The 21,467-nt window shown below is 36.5% G+C and overlaps 1 protein-coding gene across 1 annotated transcript; it reads right to left on the bottom strand.

The window, feature by feature from the left end:
• Positions 1-990: 990 nt before the first annotated feature.
• Positions 991-20,449, bottom strand: LOC127627560 (short transient receptor potential channel 2-like). Its single transcript, XM_052104004.1, has 22 exons — positions 20,360-20,449; positions 19,847-19,991; positions 19,525-19,680; positions 19,240-19,412; positions 17,407-17,489; positions 17,129-17,292; positions 16,958-17,030; positions 16,435-16,637; positions 16,071-16,303; positions 14,058-14,072; positions 12,781-13,473; positions 12,340-12,549; positions 11,734-11,898; positions 11,436-11,610; positions 5,647-5,847; positions 5,358-5,520; positions 4,419-4,511; positions 4,116-4,308; positions 3,853-3,980; positions 3,652-3,727; positions 3,356-3,470; positions 991-1,997 (listed from the first exon to the last, which is right to left on the bottom strand). Exons 1-22 carry the CDS (start codon positions 20,402-20,404, stop codon positions 991-993), a joined length of 4,509 nt encoding a protein of 1,502 aa, XP_051959964.1. The 5' UTR covers positions 20,405-20,449.
• Positions 20,450-21,467: the final 1,018 nt, after the last annotated feature.

Raw genomic sequence — 21,467 nt, 5'->3', positions numbered from 1 at the left:
AATGATTAGCAGCAACTGTAACAAGTAAAGCAATGGGCTTTTACTATAGAACAATCTTAAATTGTACCTAAGCTCAAGCTCCTCTATTAACCATAGTGGTAAAACTGAAAAAGTTACCATAAAATATAATCTAAAATAACAAAACATTAAACACTAACAAGTCTCCCCATCTTGCACAAAGACACATTGTGTAACAATTGATTTTAACATTTACTCTCCTGGTTTCTGTTAAAATTAAGTTCCTGTAAATTTAAAGAGACATGTTCATTAAACTCAAAACAGTGAAACTATTCAGATGTGAACTCAAAGCGAAAGTTTTAAATGGTCATGAAGGTTAATTTATTTGAACTAATTTGTATGATTTAATTTTTCCCTGCTCAAAACAAATATTTTGAGCATTACGGTTTACAGTGTTGTTTACAGGTACAATGACTAATGAAATATAAACAGTATCCCCATCTCTAAGTCACTGGTCATATATGATTATTATGGGAAGAGGTGTTACGTTCCATAAAGGTAGGGAGTGTTTGAGTTAATTGACCTAGAGGCCTTACAGGAGCAGCAGGTGTTGAGCAAGCTGTAACTTGTGCACATTGTCTCTAGGGTTATTACTCTGGTCGCATGGAGTCTGTAACCATCTCAGTATTTAAGTATCCAGTTCTCTGCGGTTTTGTTAATCGTGGGAATATGTGTCCAAGTGTTTCTATAGCTAAACTGATATTGCAGTAAAGTAATTTCACTAAGGCAACAGGCAATGTGTTCTCAAAGCACACTTGTGGTTGCGAGTGATTACATTGCTTTTAAAAATGGGCAATCTGTACATCATTGTTGTGAGTGTTGGCTATATTTAAACAGTTGACAAAACATTTCATTTCCTAATAATTGTAACATTTAAGAAGACCAAACAGCCATTTTGCATCTCTCAAAGCACTGTCTCTCTCTAAAATGCCTTGTCTTAAAAAATAAAATAAAAATGCTGTGAGCTTGTTTTCATAAGCTATCTTGTCTTGGAAAAATTATCCCAGTCTTTAAAGAGCTGTTAGCTCCAAGATCAAATTCCTGAGAACCAAAACCAGTGTCCTGGGAGTCATCGCTGCCGGTCGGAGATGATACTTGCTTTCCACTGAAACTGAAATTAATTTCCTTTAGGCCTGTCCTCTCTATACTTTCCTCTATCCTCTTTGCCATGAAACTCACCAAGCTTCTCTTATTCAGTTCAGTCTTATTGTCCTCACTTGCATTTCCCTCATTGACTATTTTAATTACATCCTCATCTGATCTGTCCTCTAAATATTCTGTACTTACATTATTTTCACAGCCCTCTGCATTTTCTTTTATCTCGTCTTGTACATTTTCCCATGTATCACCTTCATCTGTTCTAAATTCCTCTTTAATTTCTCTCTTCATCATTGTCTGCTCTTCACTTTTTCCACTTAATTCAGTGTCTATGTTTGACTCTATTTCTATGACTGTTTGTGAATCACTATCTATATTTGTTTCAGCTTCTTCCTCCACACTAATCTCAATGACTCCATCATTACTCAATTCCAAATCCCCCCCATTTCCTTCCTCTTCTCTCCCATTGGTCACATCCGTGTCAACTCTGTCTCCCTCTACACCATCATCTTTCTCTTTTACACTGATTGGCTCTTCATTTGACTTCCTATTTGCTTCTATGTCACTACCTGGTGAATCTTGCATGTCCACATCCTCTCCATCTCTCTCTTCCACAGTGTCTCGTCCATCACCAATGTCCTCTGTATCAGCCTTTGGCTCTTCATGGTGAACTAGTGAAGGTGGAGTCTTTCTCTCATTGCTGTTGAAGCCCCGAAAGTTGTTTTTGGCTCCATGGATGTACTTCCCCAGGAAAGAAGAGCCTTCTGATGGATCTGCTTTGGGGTCATCTGAGCTGTCCTGCATGGCATTGTGGAGCTGCTTCATTTCAGCATGTAATCGGGCAACCACTTTACTCAGCTCTGTGATCCTGTTCCCAACATCTATGGGAAAACGTTTCCAGTTAATTTCAGTATTTTCACTGCTAATGCATGCTGTTTAGAAATGTGTTCTATTCTACATTGTAAAGCTGCACGATTATGACAAAAATCATAATTGTCAATTATTTAACTTGATATTGTAATTGTGTTTAATTTTGATTAATATAATTTACATGGCTTATCTTGTATGGCAATTGCATACAATATTCTTTATGAAAGCTCACTTTCCAACAAGCTGAGAAATGAGTTCTGGAAATATTTGTTTGCTGTTTTATACATACAAGACTCGGTCAACTCCTATTTTGAGTAAATACATTGAATGCAAGCAACCTCTGCAGAAAACACATTGTAAATAGAAATGTATGATGTAATGGGAACATAAAACTAATGCTGTAACTGACACTTTTATACTCTCGATTATTTCTTTAATTGTGCAGCCATACTATACTGTATTGTGTGTACTATAGAAATGCCAATCTTTTTATATGACATAGTGTAAATGTATAGCTTAAGATACATCCAAATAAAAAGTTTCACATTTATTATTAATGAGAAAGATAGAAACACCTCTTCAAGCTAATTCACCCCAGTGTGAATACTACCACACTATTTGCACTTTGTCTATTATATATACTGTATATATATATATATATATATATATATATATATATATATATATACACACAGTACTGTGCAAATATCTTCACAAAAGAATTTGTCTTAAGATGGTTATTTATATCTTCAGCTTTAGTGTTTAATAGGAAATATACAATTTTAGACTCCCAAACATTCCTTTTGCAAATAGCATAGACTAGAAGAACAGGGAGCCCTGCAACAGATGTCATGGTCCCCACAGAGCCCCCCCACTGGATGTCGAGTCATAAAGAGACAGAAGTAATCGAGATGCCTCAACAGATAGAAGAACTGTGGCAAATTCTCCAAGAATCTTGAAACATCCTATCTGCCAACAACCAAGAAAAACTGTGTCCAGGTGTACCAGGAGAATTGGTGCTCTTTTGAAGACAACGGTGGTCACACCAAATATTGATTTAGCTTTTATATGTTTACTGGACTTTTTATGATATTAATTGATAAATTAAAACTATTTGTCATTATTTTTTAAGACATCCTCACTGTGCAACATTTTTCACAAGTGGCCTAAAACGTTTGCATATATATACATTATATCATATAAAATCATTTTTAAATATATAAAATGATATACAAATAATTATCTTTTTTTTTTCTTTTATAAAGCTTTGGGGCTTTATCATAGCTTTGTCTTGTTGTTACCTGACTATCAGGGTAAAAATTGCAGCTTTTTACACCCAGTGAAAATAGTCACTCCGTTTCAGTCATACCTTTGCGTTTTGTCTCCTCAAACTCTCTCCTTGCAGATTCAATATAGCGCTGAACAAGGGCCCGGATGACCTGCTGCTTGTAGGAAATACGGCTCTCACCAAATGCTCCATCATCCTTCAAAGTCAAATTTTAAACAGTTATAGGACACTTAGTGATGGGTTTTGTCAAAGATGTTGTAATTTATTATAAATTCTCATTGAAAAACAGCACATCAAGTGTGTGAGTACACTCAACATTTTGTAGAGTGAAATATCTTATTCTGATCAGTTAAGTTTGTTGTGTAAAAGAAGCATACCAGAGATGCAATTGGAGGGTAGTCTGGAGCCGAGTTACAGTTGAGGCAGCAGCAACAGATCCTTCTGAATATTCCTCTAAAATATAAAGAAAAACACTAGAATCAGAATCCTGGTATTCTAAAAATGACACTTTTGTCTTTTATAATTTGGTTAAACTAAGATGAGGATTTCATGACGTAAAATAGCTGAGAATAAGCAACCGTAAAAGATAGAAAAGGGCCTTTGGAGAGGGGATGATGTTGAAGGGGACAGGCATTGTCAGTCCTTCTCTAAAGTAACTCAGATAGAGCTTAGAACGGGCAAACTTCCACTCTACATCAGCATCATCCTACAGAAAAAATGATGTAAATGAAAAATAAAAACTCTTCATTAGGTTTACATCAAGGTTAGTCACTTATAGACAGAACAGGTGTTTTATTTCATGCAAGGGACAAATTAAACTTTCGAAACCTATCAAGCGTACCTCAATTTTCTGGAAAGAGTTGGTGATCATGGCAATGAGCATGTTTAGAAGGACAATGACAATGAGCAGAGTATAGATGCCATAGAGGATTCTCCCAACAAGCTCAGCCAAAGCAAACTCATCCATGTCCACATTGGTCTGATCAGCAACACCAAACATGGTCCAGAAGAGGAACCGAAAGGTCTCATTCAATCTGTAAATGTGAGGATTTGAAGATAATTGTTGAAAGGATGTATTGATCCTTTATTTGTAACAATAATATGTCAACTTCAGATTTTTCTAAAAAGATAAAGCACAAAATACCTTCCAAGACGAGGAGAGATCACATAAGGGACATAAGTATTGTTGATGCCACACAGGAAGGCTGTTCCAATGATCACCAAAATGAACATGAATCTGGAGAGGAAATACCAACATACTATTGAAGTAAAATGCAAGTATGAACATGGAAAAAGATCTTCAAAGAAGCTTCTTCAATGAACAGTATTACAATATGCTATTAAATTGTAATTCATTAAATTTAAGGATTTTAATTTATTCATTCAGCAGACATTTTTATCCAAATGAGGAATACAGCAAAAGCAATTCATCATAAGGGGGAAATACAAGAGATGTGCCTCAATACAAAGTTTCAAATTGCTCAGTGAAGTACAAGTAGGGAGGAAGGTGAGAGAGAGAGAGAGAGAGAGAGAGAGAGAGACTGGTGAAAGAATGGAATGATATATTTTTTTTAAGAAGATAGAAGACACAGCACATTGTTATTTTACTATTTCAATTATGGCCACTACCTAGATAACATGAAACCTCATTGGTCATCACCCATTGTGTGACATGAAGTCTGGTCATGAGACACAATGAGAACCAATAAGGTTTATTGACGTAGCTGCCAAATTTGACACACTTTATTAATTATTTGATTTGATAATGAATAACAACTTTTGTTCTGTTGGACATACTAAGTGTTTGTATCACTCAGAATACAGTGCATGAGTCGTATCAATTACTTTTACTGTGGTTTTATGTTGTTTTTTTGTCCTTGTCACCATTCACTTACATTATGTCAAATAAACTGCGAAGACTTTTTTTTAAATGTTACCTTTTGTGTTTCACGGAAGAAAGAAAGTCAAACAGGTTCGGAGCAACATTAGGGTGAGTCAACAATGCCAGAATTTTCATATTTGGGTGAACTTTTCGTTTCATCTTTATAATCAACATGTTGACTATTGAAACTGTACTGAATACCTCATCATGTCATCAATCATCTTCCCAATGGAGATCTGCAAGGTACCGAGAGACTCGTGTGCTGGCAGGATGTAGGCCAAGCGAGTGAAACTCAACATGCTAGTCACTGCAAACAGCACCTCAGCAATGAACTGGGGATCCTCCTGATGCCAGTCTTCACGTGCTGCATGGAGAAAAACAGCTGATCTTTAGAAGATGTGCAATATTGTGGTGAGAAGGGTGAGGCTATGGCCAAGTGATGCTAAGACATGGGAAGTGTATTTGTATGTCTGACTAGGTGTTCTCTCACAGGTTTCGGTGAAGTAGACACACTCGTCCTGGCACCCAGGTTCCTGGCACACGAAATAGCTCTTGAGCATGATGACCACTCTCATGGCGAATGAAGCCAGGTACATACTAAGTACCATCACATCCAGACAGTTCCACCAATCCAGGAAGTATGTCCTCAAGCCCTCAATCCAAACCTCCTTACACTCGAACCAGAAAAATCCTGCAGATAACAACACTCCAATGTAGTTAATAATTCAAATGTTTTTGTTTCTAATCATCTCAGCTGTGAAATCTGTAATATTAGCTCAAATATTATCTGTAGACCTTATCACAAAATTAATACATCGTTTTTTTGTCATTTGAATTTCACATATTGTGTGGTTTTTTGATATCTGTGAATAAATATTATGTGAATCTTTGGCATTTCACATCATGTGATCATGTGCCTTATTTGGCAGTGTAAATCTAGCATACTTTTTAAATTGAATATTTTTTAATGATTTAATGTAAATGTATACTGTATCATAATTCTTTGTATTTAATTACCCTGGCATTAATAACAAAAATACAAAATAAACATACAACAGCCAAGACAATTAATTTGCCATCTTACTCTCTTCTGATTTCCATAATCTATCGCTATTCCTTTTTCTGTTTTTGGAAGTCGTGGAAATGTAATAGTGGATTTTTCTTTTGCTGTTGATGCAAATAGAAATGCTGTGGTTTCCCATTCATCACTGTAGAAGTTAACCCCACTGTAGTTTACTTTCGTGTTCCACATACAAAGTGTCCATTGATTAGTGCTGTCACGATTATGACATTTGGCTGATGAATAATTTTCAAACAATAATTCCGATTATGATGATCAATTGTCTGTTTTATTGCTTCCACGATTATGACGATGTATTGCCATACAAATTATCATGCTTTTGTCATGAATGTGTGAACCTTAAGAAGTCGTTATGCATATATAACTTTTACATTATTTCCTTTAAGGCTTTAAAAACGTATGAATGACATAAAAAATATATGTTTTAAATAATTAAAATATCTGTTCTATTTTGGTCCACTTTAGTCACTGTTTTGTTTTCCACAGTTCATCACTTTTCTTTTTTTCACGTTCCTTTAAGGCTCTCCGATTAAACCCTAAGGACCTTATTTCACATGAAGAAAGACCTTTGAGATTCCATGTTTCTTCATTCTATCATCTCGTGCTCCTCTGTGTCACTGCATGTCATTAACACTGCATGTATGAACCCAAAATGACAAATAACATTTTCCATTACACAACCATTTAATTAAAGTGAAACGCTTTGTTTTCACTAAAAGCCTTGTCTATATGACGCAGAGTTTGGCGCGTGTATCACAGCACTTTAACTCTAGTTCTGAAGAGGTTAATCTTCATGCACTCTTCAGGAGGGGCAGTCACACTGACTACACTTCATGCTCCATTCACTCCCATTCAAACACATCCGAACACAGCAGACCGGAAACTCAAGCTCATTCAAAGACATTTCGTACTATGATTAAACCCACTAGAGTGTTTGAAAATATTCTCTTCGGTATCAGGGTTGAATGTGAATGTTAAAACATTTGAGTTATTCCCTATAAAAGATACACACAGTAATGTTTTATAAATTGCAGGTATCCAAGTAAAACATGTGGTAATATATTTAGTCATAAAGATATGTAAGGGCCAAACAGACAGAGCTAGGTTGAACTATAGACCAATAATGGAAAATATATCTCTTTCTCTTAATGGGCGTATATTGCTTTCCAACAGTAAAGGTCTTTCCAGATTGGTATCCACCTCCCGTGATGCTTAGCGCAAAATGTGGGCATTATTTCCGTTGTCAAGTAAACACAGCTGTTGTTACGGTGTACATCCATTTTTTCGTTGTGGTGTTTGGATTATGAGGAGAGTATGTATGATTTTGTGAGGACATACATCAATCACTATATCAGCATGTTACTGATTGATAATACATTGCAGAAAAGCCATAAAGATAAAAAGCATAAAGCGCAAACAAAACCGACACACTTTTTCTCCCAGACACAGTTGAGATTTAATCTAAGCACAAATGGAACATTTCAAGCAAAATTATCGGTTATTTTAGAAGAGAACCTGTGTTAGTTCAGCTTCAGATGTGTGTGTTTGTCACCTTGCATATTCAAATCAGACAGACACGCTGAGGAAGAGCTATGAAGTTCTCATACTTGGGTATGTAATCGCTTTTTAAATTTTCTTATCGGACTGTTATTTCCTTAGAAATCTGCATGTAAGGTTAAACTTTTGTTCGGCGGGTGATTGACTGTGACTGGTGAGAGGTGGTGCTTCGCCGCCACAAATAGTATGTTGCTATGGAAACATTTTTTCAATTTTATTTGGCTGAACAAACCCCATTATTTAAAAATATATATATTATGTAATACACGATAACAAGGGGGGTTAGGTGTGTGTGTGGAGCGGAGGGGGCGGGGCCGGTCGGAATATCGCGCGCCCGGTCCCCAATCAGCCTGATGAGGCGCGCGAGGGATAAAGGCGGCCGGTGACGATTGTTCGAGAGAGAATTACGGACATGTCCGTCATGTGTGTTTGTTTATGTGTTTTTGAGTTTCTCATTAAAATATAATTTATGTGGACAAGCCGGTTCTCGCCTCCTCCTTGCCCATCCTTCAACTGTGTTACAGTGTGCTTGATTTTAGGATATCAAATATTGTGTTTAAAATTACATGGATTAAGGATTACGTGTATTTTTTGTAGGGATTCAATATGGCATATTTTGCTAATCTCATTTTTGAAATTATTGGTGGTATTTTCTATTGAAATGTAATTGATCACTTCCCAGTTAAATTATCACATTTTCATAGACAATCCCTATTATCTTGGCTACCTATATATAAACAATTTACTCCCCATCGATGCCTAATTTGGAACAATAGAGATATCAAATACAAGAATAAATCTTTGTTTATAAAAAGTTTTGAAAATGGTTTAATCCTGATAATCCATAGATAAATGTAATGAAGCCCACCTGCCGACATCGTTCGAAATCCTTTTAAATAAGGGATTGAAATGAACTCAATCCCACAAATTTGCTGGGAATAATATTCCCAAATACTTAATGCCTTGTTTGGGCCACTGGAAGGTGCCTGGCTGAGCATTACACTGTCAGAGCCAAAGCTTCGGATTTAGACCAATTAACTCTGTATCCTGAGAATTTAGAAAAGGAATTAATAATCCTGTGGAGACAAGGTATAGATAGATCTAGTAGGGTCAGAGACGAATTATAAAATATAATCTGAGTAAAGCAAAAGCTTATGTGCCACACCTCCTGCCATCACCCCTGGAAAATCATCCTCCTCTCTTATAGTGGCTGCTAATGGTTCCAGGGCAAGACAGAATGATAATGGGGAATTAATCAATTTGTTTGTACCGCTGCTACCAGGTGCCTATAAAGTAGCTTAATCAATCCAATAAAAGTATTCCCAAACCTGTACATTTCCAAAATCTTAAAAGACAATCCTATTCTACCATAACAAACGCCTGTTCGGTGTCAAGTGAGATGGCAGCGAGTCTGATAGATCATTCACCACTGACCACATGATAATGGAATACATGTAACAGGATTACGTATTTAAAATACAAAATATAAGTAACTATATTCCACTACAGTTACAATTTAAATAATTGGTTATTAGAATAGTTACATTCAAAAAGTATTTATATTACAGAAGAGATTACTTTGCATTTTATTGTCATTTGTTTCATTTAATATTTTGTCATTTCAGATTGAAAACATTTATACATATAAATGATGTGATCCAAAGTGCATTTGAACAGCAGTGAAACAATTTCTTATGATGTGTTGCATTCATACAAGCAGACAGAGAAGTAAGTTTGAAGTAAGTTTGAATTACATTTGGAGCAGAAGAAATAGAAATAAACTTTGTGTAAATTATCAGCTTTACGCTAAGCTAAAATGCTATTTCTACATGATACAAGGCACAATCATATTTTTTTATCAAGAAAATTCACGTTGGATCATAATTTCTTTTTCTAGTAAGATCTTTGATATTATTGCAAAAATCATATTCTTGATAATAATTTTTGTATTGTTTACTGTAAAAATCCTTAAAACAAGCTCAATTAGATTAATCTTGTTTTAGAAGCAATATTGCACAAGATATTTAGATTTTGTATTTTTAACATGTGTATTTTGTCTTACTGTACTGACAGAGTTTTTACAGTCAAAACAAGTGAAAAAAAAATCTACCAGTGCTGAAGAAGTAATCCAAAGTATTTAGAATATGTTACTGACCTTGAGTAATCTAACAGAATACGTTACAAATGACATTTTACAGCATGTATTCTGTAATCTGTAGCTGAATACACTTCAGAAGTAACCCTCCCATCCATGTCTATATATATAAGAGATGTCATAACTTAATCGGTTAGCCAATATTTTTGACAATATTTGAATGTCTAGCTGGATCAGGGAAAGTGGACAGTAACACTTACAATCGCTTGGATCTTTGTCCTTTTTAAGAATCAGACTGATTCGGTCTTGTGTCATAGTTGTTGGAAGCTTTCCATTCTGTAATGATTCCGTATAAACTTCTAGCAAAAGTGGAGCCAGTTCTGTAGCTTAAGACCTAAAAAATTCAACTGTAAAGCCATCTGGCGTCAGTTTAGGGAGTTCTAATAGTTCCACAAAGTTTCTAAAATCTTCATCAGTAGACGAAGACTTGGAACTATAGAGATCAAGATTTTTTTTTTTAAAAGCATTATTAATATCAATGGCAGAGTTAAAAATAAAATTCACCACCAGCAGATTTCACTGAGGGAATGGTAGAAAAAGACTCTCTCCCTGCCTTTTCCCCCGACTCAAAACATGACTGTCTTGCCCTGAATTGCCAAAACGCCACCTTCCGTGACAAATAGTACTATATATCTGGACCATTTAGTCTCATATAAACATTGATTTCAGCCTTTAACATTTGTTTGAATTCAGGATTTGCTATGCTTTCTTTTTCTGCAGATGTGGCAACACCTCTAAACTCACCAGGGTGTGATCTGAGACTAAGATGTCAATTCCCTGAGGCCATAAGACCACATTCGGCACTTCAGATCTGCCTCAGCACTATTAATATTCCCTTCCAATTCCACAAGTTCAAATGATAGATATTTCAAAGCTGTGAGATTTATTGCTGCAGGAAAGTGAGTAGACAATATATTTTAAAATGTTTAATATAATATAATATAATTTTTTTTATTTTTTATGATGTATTATTTACTTTCACCAGAAGTCCTCCCATGTGACATCATGGGCGAATTCCATTCGAAAGTGGTCATCTCTATGCCCTAGTCACTCCAAGGGACAAAACTCTTGATGTGGGCATTCTGAAGAGAGTGTGGTAATACAGTTTGAATGTACTCTTCTCTAAAAGTCTTGTAAAAGGGCCCTTTGTGAAAAAATTTAATTTCTTTCTTTTGTTTGGAACCAACCTTCGAGTGGCATCCCCTTCCCGAAGTACCCTTCAAGGGTGGAGAAATGCTGTTTGGAACACACCCTATATCCTGGTCTGTTGCTTTGTATAAAAAAAATGTTAATGCTCAAAGCCTAGTGTGACTGCCCTTCAGTGAGATGGTCGGAGTTCAATTGAATGAGACACTCAAACACATTGTTCAATAAAATGTGACTGTAATTTAAAGTGCACAATTATCACGTTAGATAAAATAACCGTGATCATATTATTTAATAATCGCACCATTGATTTTAGGAAAATACGATTACTGGGACCTACCAATCACCCAAATCATGTGGAAGGAGTTGTGCAGGATGTTCTGCTCACGAGAGGCAAACTCCTCCCGGTGCATCTCCATGGCAATGGACTCCCCCAGTAGTGTGATGAGAAACCACATATATGAGGCAGAATGGAGAAGAAATTTAATCACTGGAATCTTCAGAGTCTTTCCCAACTGGGAAAAGAAATGGCAAAAATATGTCAACTAGATATAGTATAATTGCTTAGGGAAAACTGAGTAAACTAAGCGTACAAATATTTAAGCAAAAAGTCTAATGAAGACATTTGGATCACCCACCTTTGATTTTGGTGCAATCCAATAGATAAAGCAGAGGAGGGGCATGGACAAGAAAATCCCTAAAGACACCAGGAGTTTCCAGGCTGTTCGGCTGCCCCTCCAGCCTGACAGATTTCCACACCAGATGGAGGAGAGCACTTGCTGGCAGATCGGGTGGGCTACAAACTACAAATACATGCAAAATACAAGTACAAGTATGTTATATTTTCCAAATTAAACCAACTGTGAACCAAATGCTTTCATAATTAATATTATAATATGACACTGTAGACTATTCAGGGCAGGATCATCAACGGATATTTGGCTAAACAAGTTTTGGCAGACTAACATCAGATGAGGGACCCTGGGTACCCTATTAGTCAGCTCAAACTGTTTGCACCAAGGGCTCTGGTATCAAGTTTCCTTTAGCAGTCACATGGCTTGAAGCTTTGGAACCCCCTGGCAGTCTGATGCCCCAGGGCACTGGTGCCACTTGCTAAGTCTATAATCCCACCGCGATACCATTCAGGACAAACAAGACAAGGTCATGGTTATATTTAATTTAAATGGATCGTTTTTAAGGAAAAGGAATGAGCCATTCTATGGGGTTAAATCTTGGGATTCTACCTGTTTTTGGTTGAGGTTGACTGCAAGCCGCAAGCGAGCCAGGTTTGGAATGCCCTCCTCAAATGCCTGCTGGTCCAGCTCATCGTCGCTGTCCTCTTCATCTCTAACACAGCTGTTCAGGATGGTGGTGACCTCACTTTGGTTCCTGCACATTCCAAGCAGCTCCACGGCAAACTCCTGGCACAATTCCTCAAGACCAATATACTGAGGCTGTAAAATGCAAAATTGTTATCAAACCAGAATTTACAGAATCATTATATCTTATCATTATATATTATATTAAATATATATTATAGTATTATTAGAATCATCCTCTTGGGATCTGGCAACTTTTTCATCAACCACAAGGTGTAGCGATATGAAAACTACCAAGTAATCTCATGTCAATCAGTTAAACAGCATATGCACATCTGGAGAATCTAGAATCCTGCTTCATTCAACCTTAAATTCAGGTTCCTTCTTAGAAAGCTTGCGAAGGTCCCTGCTTAGTCGAAAGGTACTGAGCATGGCATCTTCTGCAGTGATAGACAGGTAAGCACGGCTGGCAATGCCTCGGTAGGTATTGATTCGTGACAAGGAGAACTTCAACAAGTCGTATTGGCGCCCATTCCTGCACTCCAGGCATGCACATGACATTTTGTGTGGCCACGGAATGACGTGACCTTTCTGAGAGAGCATTGTCACAATGTCATATAGATCCTTCTGACAGGCCAGTGTCAATGGTGTCACTCCAGGGGCAAACTGTGAATCATCAATGGAGTGGTCAAAAATGGCCTGAGAGAAAGAGCGCACATCCATCTTGTTCCCCTTCTCTTGATCCAGTCGATCCAGGAGGCGTTTGACCACACGAGGTTGGTTGGTATCCACAGCCACCAGAAGAGCTTCATGAATCTGCCGGAAGTCAAACTTGATGCTTTGAAGAAGGGTGTCCATTGTGTCCTCGTTGCCCAGCCTGATAGACAGGTTGAGTGCTTCTCTCCATTGGCGGTCCTCAGAGTCGTCCAGCTGACGGATGATGCCATCACCCGTCTTCAGCAGGGCAGTGATCATGTGAATGTTCCCCTCTCGGATGGCACCAAGGAGCTCCGCTGGGAAGCATAACTTCTTGTTCACAATCTCGCGCCATTGGTCAGGCTATACAAAAGAGAGAATAAATTATAATTCTTACAAAGCCATTAAAGAGAAATGAGATATTATGTTAAAGTAAAGGCTAGACTTATTTGAATAAAGCCAATAACCCATATCATAGATTGTTGTTTGTTATGTTCCAATGTCCTTTATTTCTAAAGACTGTTTACATGACATTGTATTTAAGATAAAATGATTGAATTATTTTATACACAGACTTACAAAACACACATACAATATCTGTAATGCCTTAATATCCACATTTTATATTCAGTAATTAATAAACCCAACACATATTATAAACATAAAGTGTTTTACAACATTACATTTAAGCAGTCACAATTTTTTGTCTTTCCAAAGCTTCTTTATAAATAGTGCCTTCCAACTCCCTCAGTAAACAAACCAAATGGGACTGTGGCAAGAAAAAAGTACAATAGATGAGGAGGAAAGTAATAATTTAAACTTAATTCATGTCAAATCACTCACCTCTATCACTGATCCTTTATGAAATCTTCAAGTTCTAGAGATTTTAGTAAATTAATTCAGAACTAATTCACATTTTCTCATAATGAACAATATATTTTTCTTACCGTGAGGTTTTCCATCTTGAAATGGTCCAAAATATATATATATATATATATTTATTACAGTGGTACTTAATCAGTAGATGACTGTCTCACATATCAACTGCATATACAAATATCAAACAGATGTCTTCAAGCAGCTTCATAATCAGTCAGTAACCAATGTTTTGCAAGGCTTTGATGCTGTGAATCTGAAGTGAGTGCTTATGTGAGTCAACACGCCTGAAGGATTAAATTCTGAACAAAGTAAACAACAGGTATCATTTCCCAATGGACACAACCAATTAAATTTGCAACTGTAACACTATGTTGCATGTCATTAGTGTTCACTAAGGACTCCTCATTTTCCACTCCCTCCATCAGCACACATCCTACTTTCAAAACCTCTTTTAACATACCCATTTTTCTATTTTTTAAACAAACTCACCTTCTAGCAGTTTTGGAACCAGAGAGAAGTGTTTTTAAACTTTAATTATAAGTGACTGGCTCCATCACTTGAGTCACTTTAACCCAGAAATACATACATTTTATCCACTAAAAGTGTTTCTGGGTAAAGGTGACTCAATATGATGGAGCAAATCACATTTTTTCTTCATTAGAGTGACTGTTTTCAATAGGTGTAAATAGAACCTGCCACAAAGCGTGGCTATTTGCACGCAAATAGTCTGATGGAAACAAACATTGAAGTCACACTTCGTCTATCACTGCAATGGTGTAGTGTTTTGAGATGTGCATGTACTTTTTATGCAGATGACCCGGGTTCGAGTCTCCATTTGGTCCCTTATTTTCCCATCCAGTTTAAAGTCTCGACTATTAATGTTTCCTTTAATACTATAATAATACATAAAAATTAAGGATTATGTACATACATGTTGTTGCATTGTAATTACATGTAAAGTATTTTTATTTACATTTGTAGCTACATTGTTAACTTTTCACCTAACCCATCCCTTACCCCAAAACATAACTCTAACCCCTAATCCGAACCCTTACCATACCTCAACCTCAGTAGCAGCAAATGTGGGAATTTTGCAGAACATGTAGTTATACAATAAATACATAGTCTTGTATGTATTTAATGTTAGTACATAGTAGTTAAGGCCACCTAGTGTGACCAGTTTATAGAAATAATATAATATTAGTACAAATAATAGTAATATCGTAATAACCATGTTTTTAGCTGAAGCCATAGTAGTAATAAAATTAACCATGGTATTACTACAGTAATATGCGTTCCATGTATATTTTCCTGGTTACTATGATTTACGACAAAATACCAATATGCTACAGTGGTTACTGTAGTAAAATCATGGATAAATTCTGAAAGGGAATGTTGGGTTTAGGGGTTGATGTAGGGTGTCTATGGGACTAAATAAACAGACAAACTCCAATGATGCCCCTATTCTGTTTTAGTATTTAATTAGGAGTGCAAATATTATCTAACACTATTTGCACTTAGACGCTAGTTGCTATTAAGTTTTTATATCCAAGTTTTGTCCAAAAGGGGTGCAAATAGCAAAGATTTTTGTTTCTATTTACCCTTAGTGCGAACAGCCTCTGCCTTTTTATGAATGTGAATGGTTTCTTTGCTTTTAACATCATGCCAGCTTCTATGGTGGTTTAAAAAAAGGTTAAACAGGGTAAAACAACAAAAAAGATGTTTAAGATCCATTTTTAATAGAAACGCTAAGAGAGTGAACGACAGATATGACATCATGCATATTGACAGTCCAAACATGTTAACCAGTAAAATATTTTATACAACAGACTGCCTTCATGACATAGTATAAACATAATAACCAAAAAAACAAAACAAAAACAAATACAGTCTTTTATGCCAAGCATACGTGTTCTCCCAGTTTCAATTGTTAATAGGGCATACACTGTATACTGACAGGCAGTTCACTTTGTCCAATACCTCGGAATCTTAGAGAAACCCTTATTAAAATGTGCATATTGCCATTTTTTAAAGATCTTCCAAGTTAACGGACATAACCTGACTACAGTGCTTTTCAATCAGTTCATCCATATGATACTGGGCTCTACTGTGTCACCGCAGGTGCTGGCGTGCTGCTGAATGCGGTCTGGAGGGAATCTGATGGAGCAAAGAGGACATGAAACCAGAAGCTCATCTGCGCCAGAGTGAAAAACAGGAAAAGAGTGCCGTGAGCTCATGACCCCCGAGAGTTCAACTGGATCAGAATCTAGGCAGGTGGCAGCATGGAGTGGCAGGAAATCAGGACTGAAGGATACTGCATGGAAAGAACGTATGAGAAAAATAAACAAATATGCTTAAAAGAGATGCAGAACATAGTGATATATTCTACAGTCTAGTGCTTAGGTCATGTTATTAGTTACCAAATTTGTATGCACAATCATTTACCTCCACAAAGAGGACATAGCGTCTCAGGAGATAATGGTTCAGTAGAGCTCTGTGGAGCATGGCAGGTGGATTCCTTTATGTCCACTGGGCTGTTGCTGGCTTGTTTCTTTGTTCTGACACCTTTGGATGTTGTTATGGGTTCATCAGTGAAAGCTGCAGCTCTGGACCTCTTCAATGTTGTGCCATGGTTTATAAGGCTCTGGCTGCATGACCACCATATAGTGATGAGACTTATACAGTCAGTAGCCCCCAAGAGGTGTTTGGACATTTAAGCTACACTTAAAATTGTCTGAGTGTCTAGCCACTTTATATGTCGTTTTCTAATGCAGTGCAATTCTTATTTAATATATGCTGATATTACAACTTAACTAACTGTGCAATGTGCAAATGCTTATCCAGTTAAACATTACATAATTTAACATTAATTTCCTTTTTGGAAGTCAACATCTAACAAAAGTCTGAAGAACCCAACACTTTTGTTCTTGTTCTCTGACTGGTCATTTTTGTCCAGGGCAATGCATACCGTGCCTTTGACTTCCTCCTCTGCTCCTGAGCGGTCCTTATAATGTCACTGGAAGTCCTGAGTCCACCAGAATCTATCCATACAGACAGAAGCACTGTCAACATTTGTATGATCTACAGTAAGCATCCTTTTTCTCTGATTTGTCAGTGTGGTGGCCAAATAATAACTTGCCTGGTGGGGTTTTCATGTCATTGTCTCTGTGAGCAGTTGTACTAGATGCAGTACTGCACGGGGATGATGATATGGAGCGACTGTTTGTCTGGGCAGCTTTGACCATGCGCTCGGCCCAACTAAAACTCTCAGGCTTCGTTTGGGCATCATTTGGGGAGCCATCTCTATCAGAATACAGAGAAACTGACTACTATGTTAACACAAATTGACTTTGATAGAAAAAATGTAATGCAAAAAGTGTGGACTGTATAAGCGTAAGACACTCAATTCAAACTCACCCTGTGATTCGTCCAAAAAATGTGTTTTGAATAGCTGGGCTGGAGAGCCACCCTCTCACAGATATCATCTTATCTGGTGTGCACTGTTAAAAAAAAAAAATCATAAAGGTTTCTATTTCTCTGCAGGGCTCAACAATTTTGGCCCAGTTCAACTATCACTTGCCCTGTCTTGCTAAATCTTATATCCATTGATATTGTACATGTGTTTTTCTGCCATGAAAACATTTGGTTTTCATGATTTATTAAACATGACAAGTTTTAAACTTGTCACCAAGATGACATTATCTAGCTGAATTACACGGATAAGGCTGTCGAAATTGCAAGAATGACTTGTAATTGTTTCTCACCATATGCTATCATTTTCCAGCAAGTGTGTTTATTAATTTATAACTTCCATAGCATATTATTGCACATTACAAACTTTTTTTTTTGTAAAGAAAATTTTTAATGTAATGAAAAATAAAAATTTCTTTTCATCACATATAAAAAAGTACCATACTAATGTTTATATTTTTTTGAGGTGGGGTCAGTGAAAATATTGGTAGGGTAAGTAAACATCTAATAGCCAAACAAAATTAATTACAATATTAATAATAATAACAACAATAACAATAACTGTTGAGTCCTGCCCTGTATATTATGAGAGTGTCATATCTGGTTTAAGAAAGTAGTTTAAATGCTAACTTTAATCTTTTATTGCTAATTTGTAACACGATAACTGCACATGTCAGCTTGTTCTAAAACTAGGGCTGTCGATTTAATGTGTGAATTCAGCGCGATTCATTATATACAAATAAAATGTATGCTATTAATCATATCCCAAGACCGTAATATAGAATATTCCTACCATCGGAGCAATCAAGTTTAAAGTACCACCTGTTTTCTGCAGAGGGCAGTAAGTGAAACTCCAGCTGTATAGACAACAATAAAGCTCTTCAGCTTGTAGTCCAAAAGCCCAGAAGAAAGTTCACCATGGCTTCCCTCTGGAATTTTCTAAGGATTTCTGTAATGGGGTCTTTCAACTTATGTGTAAATTAAGGTCTGTGGTATACATTACTAGACAATACATGGTTGTTTTGTTCTACAACATAAATTACACACTTTCATACAAACAAAAGAACAAAAGAAACAATTCCTTTATTAGAGTCGACTCCAATACTGGGACGATTTGGAGTCGAGGAATCCTCCCTTTTGGAGTAGACTCCCCATCACAAACCACACATAGGATTGCTTGACATCAGCGACAAGATGAGAATGCATTCTTGTGTTAAAAAACAGCTGGACAGAAGGCAATTCTGAATGCATGGATCTTGAGAAGTGTTATTATTAGTTTCAACCTAAGTTTTAACTTGACACAGCAACCTACAAATGCTGTTTATGACACAACACAACTAATGAGAGATGCTCCAAAAGCGTCCGTCTGAGGCATGATGTGTACACTGACATGTCCTTAGACAAGCCATTATAATAAGTCTGTCTTGGACTGTATGTTCAATAATATGGAAATAAACAATATATTGCCTTCTAAAGCCACTTTATGTCCTGTCTTATCTATGTTTTATCAACTCATCAGGTCTGCCACAATAACGTAATGCATTTTAAATATTTGAATTATTTATTTATAATTATTTACCAGTAATCATAATATATCTAATTATTATATGAGAGCCTTTCTCACTTAATATTTATATATGCAATTAATTTGATTAAATAATCAGCATATTACTATGTAATTAATTAGACAACAATTTTAATCGATTGACAGCCCTGATTTTAGCACAATCATCTATAATCAGAGAAACAATATGATAAATCCTTCATTAAATTTCTCACCAGATTTTGAGGAACAACTCCTTCCTGTTTGTCTGCTGCCTCTTCGACCTGATCTTCTGTGGTGCGGATGCGCAGAAATGACAGACCAAATTGCAAGCGTTTATTGAATGGCTGAGTGCAGGTGACTCGCAGTCTGTCCCAGCTCTCCTCAGCAACCTGAGGGAGAAAATCAGCTGGACAAAGAAGCATTGATGACATTAATTATTCAGTGTTTTGTCTTACACATTTGTGTGCAGTTCTGAATTTAAGTTGCAAGCAATGGCAAAATATTTGCATGCATCATACCTTTTTTGAACATGCGCACAGTTTGGCGGCCAGTACCCTCTTTTGAGTCAGCTGGACTCATGAGTGTTGCAGTGGGCAGTAGTGTGACGTACGGATGGTGTAATGGCCAGGAGGAGCGGCCGACATCAACCTGAATGAATGCAGAGCCACAGTTCCCTTTACAAACAGAAACAGGAAGACAATGAACTTTAATAGGAAAGACCATATATTTTTGGAAATCAAAAGAGACACTAAAATGTTTCAGTATATGCAATGTCACAATAGTAAAATCATTAATGCTTGATGACAGAACATAGCTGGAGATGATTCTGTTGACACCCACCAACATCAATGAATCCTATGACAAATGCTCGCTCCATCTGTAATTCCACTCTGAGTACTCCACTGCGGTCCTGTGCATTGCATAACCATGGTCTGCTGTTCCCACCTCCATCACCACACAGGTTATCCACACCATTCTTACTATCCTGCAATTCAACCATGTAAGAAAGGAACATTATAGATGACACAATAATAATTTCTATTCATCACATTAACAAACATTATTACATTACCTAATAATATGTTAAGCATAAAGCAGATTTAAACAGAAATGGCATAAGATCTTATCAATTCAGCTATTGTCACAGCACAGGTATAAAAAGATTAGTTGACATAGAATATTATTTAAATTTAAACAAACTCTTAATCATTATATAATGTTTCTTAGTGACTTATAATTGTTTATCTTAAAGTGTTTCTAAAATATTACCATTTATTTTATTGTAATACCTCATGTACAATGTATTAATTGCTATCTAACCTTACAAACAGGATAATTCGGTCAGAGGTTTACCTGTGATGTAAACGAGACGATATGTTTTATTCTGATTGGAGCCATTATAAAAACGACTCATTCCCAATAACAGAGAAAAATCACTCTTCCTTATTCACATCAGCGAAGCCGCCTTTTAGTTTTTCCCGCCATCTCAGCGCCGCCCACAGATTCCCCTCATCCGGTTATTAACTAACTCGACAGGAAGAGACGATGCCCTCTCGTGGCCTAAATAGTTAGTTAAAAATTCAATTTAACAGTGTACGTACCCACCTTGGACTGGTTTACGACGTGATTTCAACTAAGTAGTTTCGGCTGGACTGTTTGACTACATGTTTTCAACTGATCATCTAAGATGTTCAACTGATAATCTTAAGACAGCTAGGATAATTGTTATAGGCTACATGCTAAAACAACGGAGAAAACAAACTACCAAACCATGTTTATTATTATCTCAAATAAATTTAAAGACTTTTACATATTCCGTAATCAAATATATATACAATCCACGGTTGAATCATGGAATCCATGGTTGAAGATTTACGTCTATTGAACGTCTAATAGACGACTTTTTGCTAGCTGGGTAGCACATTTGATGGACCAACAAAAGTGCTAAAGGCGCCCCTTAAAATAATATTCCGGGTTCAATACAAGTCAAGCTCAGTCCATAGCATTTGTGGCATAATACTGATTACCACAAACGTTTGTTTTGACTCGTTGGCCTCACTCACTTCCATTTTAAATGCTACACTGTAGCCTAACCTCTTGCTTCTTCTCCCGCTAACTTTTGCTTTTTTTTTTTTTTTTTTTAAAGAAAAGGATGGGTGAGTCTAAATAATTTTTTTTGTGGTAATCAACATTATACCACAATGCTGTCGAATGAGCTTAACTTGTATGGAACGCAGAATATTCCTTTAAGAAAAACATGCTCCTCTTCTTCCTTTTTTAATATCGATGGCGTAGCACAATTAGTGTGAAAATAAATAATAATGGAAGGTTACTTTGATTAAAAGGAATTTTCTTAAAAAGGTGTCGGGGGGTGTATACTTAGAGTAAGCCATTAAGTTAATGCTTATTTAAAATAATGCAACATTAATGCAGCAGAAAAGGGTGCAACATTACCTGTGAA

Source organism: Xyrauchen texanus, chromosome 34, assembly GCF_025860055.1.
Source record: "Xyrauchen texanus isolate HMW12.3.18 chromosome 34, RBS_HiC_50CHRs, whole genome shotgun sequence".
Lineage (NCBI taxonomy): Eukaryota > Metazoa > Chordata > Actinopteri > Cypriniformes > Catostomidae > Xyrauchen > Xyrauchen texanus.
This window is presented reverse-complemented; position numbering and strand designations above follow the sequence as displayed.

Coding starts and splice junctions, on each gene's coding strand:
- LOC127627560 (XM_052104004.1), bottom strand. CDS start 20,404: ATGGCTCCAATCAGAATAAAACATATCGTCTCGTTTACATCACAG. Junction 16,638..16,957: donor AGGAGGAAGTCAAAGGCACG/GTATGCATTGCC, acceptor GTGGTCATGCAG/CCAGAGCCTTATAAACCATG. Junction 11,899..12,339: donor TCAACCTCAACCAAAAACAG/GTAGAATCCCAA, acceptor ATGTATTTGTAG/TTTGTAGCCCACCCGATCTG.